Here is a 6,172-nt window from a genome sequence, read left to right as displayed (position 1 = left end):
TTTATATAAACACAATACGTTAACATCAAGTTAAAAGCACATTTAATAATCAGATTAACACTTTGAAAGCACTTTGTATGTTTAGATTTTTTATTAAAATTTTAAACTTGAAAAGACTTGGAAAAATTACAACTAATAACAAGCCTCTAAGTTCAACAGATACTAATCAATGTTTAGTAAATGCATGTGGTTATAACTTCAACAGTTTTCAAAATAACAATATTTTAAGTCAGTACTGCTGTGTCAAATGTTCAACTAATTTCAAACGGACCACGTAATAGGCAAGTTTAAGATTAATACACCACAAAAAAACACAATAACAAAGCAATTACACAAAAACGACTAATTATTAAAATGTGCTTCAATTTATTTAAATAATGTTTATTCTATAACTTAAGATAATCTAAAAAGAACTTAAATTTTAATAAAAATTAACACTAAGTTATTTTTGATTAAAAGAATAACTTGTGGTGTTGTAGCGTTCAATTTAAAAGTTACTTTATGCTTGATTTTGTAAAACATTTAACATTATATGTAACTTCAGAAACTATTTGATAAACTAAAATTATCAACAGAAATGTTTGTGAAAATTTAAACCAAGCATAAATTAATAATGTTAAATTTAATCAACACATGATCAAAGGGACTAGATAAGCAAAAAAGTAAAAAGAAAAGGCATTAAAATTCAGTAGCCACTTAAAAAATTGCCATAGAAAAAAAGAAAATGTGTTATTTTTTTTCTATTTCAAGTTGTTATAATATTTAATAATTCTAGTACACTTTAGCTATGATGTAAACTTAACTAAACAGCATAAAACAAAATAGTTAAAACTTACAATATTTTTTTCTCAGCAAAACTGTACCAAGAAACTAATTGTGTCAAATTTGATTAGGTTTCACTTTATTTAATGTGGTATTTGTGTGGTATTAAACCAATTTTAAAAAGTTAAAATGAAAAATAAATTGAATGTGGTTTGCGACGAAGACAAGTGTGTAGCAAGCTGACAACAAGAAGATCACTAATTTTTGGAAGAAGCCTTATAAATATTCATATGAAATTCCATAATAATATAATAGAGAGGCACTTATTAAAGTTTTATGAGGACGTTTTTCATACAACGCTGCTAATAATGCAAAAAATTGAAGTGCAACTTCTGTATAGGGGGCTTAATTTTTAATGTGTGAAAAACATTCATAAAAACAAAAAAAAACTTGTTTTTTTACCGTAGAAAATTAGAAAAAACATTTCAAAAAATTATAATATTTAAATTTAGTCTAAAGCATTGACTTAAAATAATACAAATTCAATCTATTTAATATTAGCATGAAACTAGTGCAGATTTAATATAAACCTTTAAAAAAATTCTAATCTCAGAATTGTCATGTAGTAACAATTATGTTGAATCTCTCAAGAACCAGCACTAATTAATTTCAAAGTAAAAGTTCTTAAATTAAAGTACAGTTCTAATCCAGTGTAAAAATACAAAGCAGGTTCGAGTCAAAAAGCTCAGATTTGTAGTAATCTGAGCTCCATGTAAAAAAGGGGGCAAAAAAAACAACTAGTTTTACTACCCCAGAATAAACAGTTTTGATATCCAAGTGCATGAGAGCCAATCGAAAAGCTCCAAAACAGCTTTGAACCAATCGCAGAGCCCCATTTTCAACCACCAGCCAATCATAACACGGTGCAGCAGCCGCTGTTCTTGTGCTGGTGCAGGGTCATGATGTTGGTTTCCCGCACGATCTCAGCAAACAACTCGTCGACGTTGGTCTTCCGCTTGGCTGAAGTTTCAAAAAAGGGGCAACCCCACTGCTGCGCCAACCTTAATTTTGTTTAAATATAAGTCTCGAACAAATAGAATACAATTTTATGTAAATATTATACAAGTAATAAATTAAACTCCAACACGCAATATGATTAACTATAAACGGAAACCATTTAATTAATTAAAAACATAATCAAAAATTAGTAATCAATTAAAATCGAACCTGCAGAAAATTGTATAATTATAGTTAAACATTACTAATAACAAAAGAAAATAAATTGACAGGTATGGTAAATACTAATAACCGATTAAATAAACGTCAATCTGCAACAAACAATAAAACAAAAAAAATATGATCAATAAAATCAAATATAAGTAACAAATTGAAATCCAACCTGCAGCCTTCCTCCCTTCTCACTTCCCTGTCCTGATCCAAGTCCACCTGTTTATTTGTTTATTTATACTTTTTAGTTTATAATTTTACTACTTGATAATATATGGTTATAAAATAAAACAACAAAAAATTAAAGTCAAATTTTATGATTGTTACTTTTTCTAAATGCTAATTACTATTTATTGAGAGGTAGTTAAAAAGTTAATAAATATTCTACTGATTTTTATTAAAAATAAGGTGTTAGTTTAAAAAAAAAAATAACTTCTGCAATAGTATCGTATGCAAATTTTTATGAAGCTAGTATTTAAAAAAATCAAATAAACTACCTTGTTTCCGACCAGTACAATGGGAACCTTATCAGTTCCCTTCAACCTGCATATCTGCTCTCTCATTGGCTGTATGTCTTGGAACGACTGCTGATTGACCAATGAGTAAACCAGGATGAAGCCCTGTGTAGAAAAATTGTTAGCTTTTCTCAATATGACAATATAAGTTTAAGAGAAACTTGAACTTGATCAATATTTATAGATGTGACAAAAATATAGACAAACAAAAGAGAGTAGTATAAATCAAAACTCTAAAAAAAAATGTAAAGTTTTACTTCAAGCTTGAATACATATAAAACAATAATGATAACATAATAAATTACTATATAATACAATCAACATGTTTTATAAGAAAAAATAGTATTAAGCCATACAAACCAACCTGTGAGATTAAGAATTAAAATTAAAATCAGCACAAGTATTTCAAAAAAAAAATCTTCAAACAAGCCAAAATCTGAAAAACTTAAACTAGTTTAGAATAAGCTGATCTTGTGTGAGGTTTTATAAAATTTTAAACTTATCTGAGTTTTCTGAAAGATCAATCTTATATCAAACTTTTTTAATCTTTCTTATAACACAACTTAATTTTTTCAAGTATTTTGTAAAAATCTGATTAGTTAAACCGCTTTTTATTTCCAGTGTTTTTTTGTAAAAAATCTTAATCAAAATCATAATTAACAGTGTTAAGAAGAAGCGCACCATTTTTAATTAAAGTTTTAGTTTTTTTAAACTTTATATATTACATTACTAAACACTAGTGTCCTTTAAATGTACATAAACTGTAATAAGTTTTTTCTTTTAAAATTTCATTAACAAATGAATTACATTAATTCAGAAACATAATATAATAAATTTAACATTTAATACAAGTCTATAATTAAAGATAGGCAATACTTATACATTTTATTATATTATTTTTAACCTAAACTAAGAACATATAAGTATTTAAGACACAAAATATTTCTATTCCACTTTCTTTAGAATAGCTGCCCAACTCTTATGCATACCTATATTTGTTTTTTATCAAAGTGTTCGAAATACTATAAATATAATCAACGTGAAAGTAAATTTAAACATATTAATTTCTTGCTATTTAAACAATTTTCCTTACAAGTTTATAAACAATCCTGCCCTTTTATATGTACAGTGCTTCCTTGCTAATCCGGTCCTCGCTAATCCGGTTCCTCGCTAATCCGGCCGGTTTTAGTCGAGAAGTCGACTTATTTACTTTAGCGTTTTTAGCGTTTAATTTCATTTTACTTCGAAAAAGTACTCAATTTACGTTTTATAAGTATGCAAGCAATATATTGTTACGTCATAATAATGTATCTTAAGTTTTTTTTCATACTTTTCCCGCTCAGTTGTAACAAACTTGTTTATTATTCATTTGCAATTTTTCTGTCTTTGCTAAGCAAGTTACACTTTAATATACTACAATCAACATATCTGGTTAAAAAATGGATAAGACAGCAAAGAAACGAATACGCGTTCAACTAACAATTGAAAACAAATTAAAAGTTTGCGAAATGGCAAACAATAATGTGCCTAAAGCTGTTATAATGAGCCAGTTTAACATTGGTAAGTCAACTTTAAATGACATTTTGAGAGGCAAAGAAAAGTTCAAAAAGTTTAAAGCCGAAAAGGAGGAGCTGGGACTAATTGGAGCTGCTAAAACGGCAAAAAAAGTAGAGGGAGGCGTCTTTGACAAGCTAGACAAGGTAGATAGTTTGTAAAAAAAAGAGATATGTTGTTCTTATCCGGCCAAAGGCAAATCCGGCCGTATTTTCAAAAAAATCTTGCCCAACTTGGCCGGATTAGCGAGGAAGCACTGTACCTATGTTTTATTTTATCATTTATTATTAAATACTTTTCAATCTCATAACAAAAATATTCCTACCAACAAACTACAAATTTCTTCATTAGCTATTTTTTATCACAAAATTTTAACAACCTGCCCGTTTTTTATATAAAGATCCCTCATTGATGCAAACTGCTCGGTTCCCGCAGTGTCCAGTATCTCCAGAATGCTTGGCACCTGGTCAACCTCAATCTCCTTCCTGTAGAAGTCCTCGATGGTTGGGTCGTACTTTTCTGCAAACGTTCCAGTCACAAACTGGACAGTGAGCGCTGATTTTCCCACGCCCCCACTGCCTAACACCACCACCTTGAACTCTTTCATTATTTACTTAACAAAATATTCTGTATAAATTTCTTACTTTAATTTATGCTTTGATTATTCAATTATTCTTTTTCTATTACTTTATTTTCTCCCACCACCCAAGTCAAGCACAACCATCTTGAACTCTTTCATATTTTGGTTATATTAAATGGTCGGTAGTTAGTTTATTATTAGTTTCTTTTAATATTGTTACTGTGATTTTTATTTTGATTGTTATTAATATATTTTTTAGTTTACAGAAAAAAAAGTGAACTTTTAAACTTTTTCATTTAAAATACATTTTTTAAGTTTTGTTTTTATAAACAGCCTTTTTTTTTTATATTTGTTTTAGTACATGAAATGATAAACTTTTTAACTATTTCATGTCATTCTATACAAATTCTTATGCAATATTTGAGTTTCTTTTAAAATGAAACAAAATTTCTAAACTAACTAGAACAAAATATATCTACTAAAATAGACTTTTATTTTTGGTTGTAAACTATGAACTTTTATATAGTGTAAAACAATGACACTTGTAAAAACAATAAACAATGAATTACATTATTTAAGTATAATTTTTTATAATCTTTATACTTTATAGCTCAAATTAATTAATCATTTTGCAGCTTAGTAATTATAAGTTTTGCTAACTTTTGGTTTATCTTTAGTTTAAAGTAGATTAGTACTACAGTGGCTTTGTGAATTTAGAATTATGTTTTAGAAGATTTTATGATAACTTCTACCAATATTTTTCATATTTAAAAATTAATACTTTTACAAAATTTTCTTTAGCTTTAAGCTTTTATATACTAGAATTTAAAAATATATACAAACATTTTGTTAAAATCAAAATATTTGACAAAATAAAAAATTCAATCTAAATTCAAAATAGAATGATTAAGGAAAATATTCAAAACAATGCCTAAAAGCTGAGAATGAATAAATTTTTCAAAATGATATATTTTAGCTTGCATCTTAAATGAGAAATCTATAAACATTTAGCTTGGATTCCACATATCTTGACAAATGATCCAATCTCTTACAAGCTTTAAGAGCATCTAGTACAATTTCTAGTACTGACCTAGTAGCTAACTAGGAGATGTAAAAAGACCAAGTAGAACCTTTATCAAGTAAAACATTAGTATAGTTTATACACTCAATTTTTTTTATATTTTTAACATTTCTTCTATGATCAAATTTGGTTTAATAAATAAAAAGATAGATATTTATTAAACAAACATGCTATAGTAAATAGAATCAGTCCCTTAGTATAACAGGGCTGCAAATACTGCCCTTTGTGACCTTAAACTACTCGGACTTGTTAAAAGTATTTTTTCAAAAAACCATACTTCTTTTTTTTTTGCCTCTGGTGCTAATTAATTAAACATCATGTTCATTTTTCTTTTTAATAATTAAAAGAAAAGTTTTATGTGTGTGCATAAATGTTCACCAAACTTATGGGAAAAACAAACGAAAATCTGAAAATCAAAAATAATAAAACTTTTTACTTTAGATAAATAAACAA

General features: G+C 27.0%; 1 protein-coding gene across 1 annotated transcript; it reads right to left on the bottom strand.

Annotated features, from left to right (window-relative positions):
• Positions 1 to 13: 13 nt before the first annotated feature.
• LOC145835987 (ras-related protein Rap-2c-like) lies at positions 14 to 4,680 on the bottom strand. Its single transcript, XM_082943763.1, has 4 exons — positions 4,438 to 4,680; positions 2,487 to 2,609; positions 2,162 to 2,208; positions 14 to 1,823 (listed from the first exon to the last, which is right to left on the bottom strand). Exons 1-4 carry the CDS (start codon positions 4,663 to 4,665, stop codon positions 1,676 to 1,678), a joined length of 546 nt encoding a protein of 181 aa, XP_082799889.1. The 5' UTR covers positions 4,666 to 4,680; the 3' UTR covers positions 14 to 1,675.
• Between the last annotated feature and the right edge of the window lie 1,492 nt (positions 4,681 to 6,172).

Source organism: Thalia democratica, chromosome 5 (assembly GCF_965202585.1).
Source record: "Thalia democratica chromosome 5, ktThaDemo2.hap1.1, whole genome shotgun sequence".
Taxonomy (NCBI): domain Eukaryota; kingdom Metazoa; phylum Chordata; class Thaliacea; order Salpida; family Salpidae; genus Thalia; species Thalia democratica.
Note: the sequence above shows the minus strand (reverse complement) of the source record. Positions and strands in the feature narration are given on the sequence as shown.

Bases quoted from the DNA above. Each gene is read 5' to 3' on its own strand.
- LOC145835987 (XM_082943763.1), bottom strand. From the start codon at position 4,665: ATGAAAGAGTTCAAGGTGGTGGTGTTAGGCAGTGGGGGCGTGGGAAAA. The intron at 2,209-2,486 runs GTAGTTTATTTG...ACAAATAAACAG, and splicing joins TTGTACTGGTCGGAAACAAG to GTGGACTTGGATCAGGACAG. The intron at 1,824-2,161 runs GTTGGATTTCAA...AACAAAATTAAG, and splicing joins AGAAGGGAGGAAGGCTGCAG to GTTGGCGCAGCAGTGGGGTT.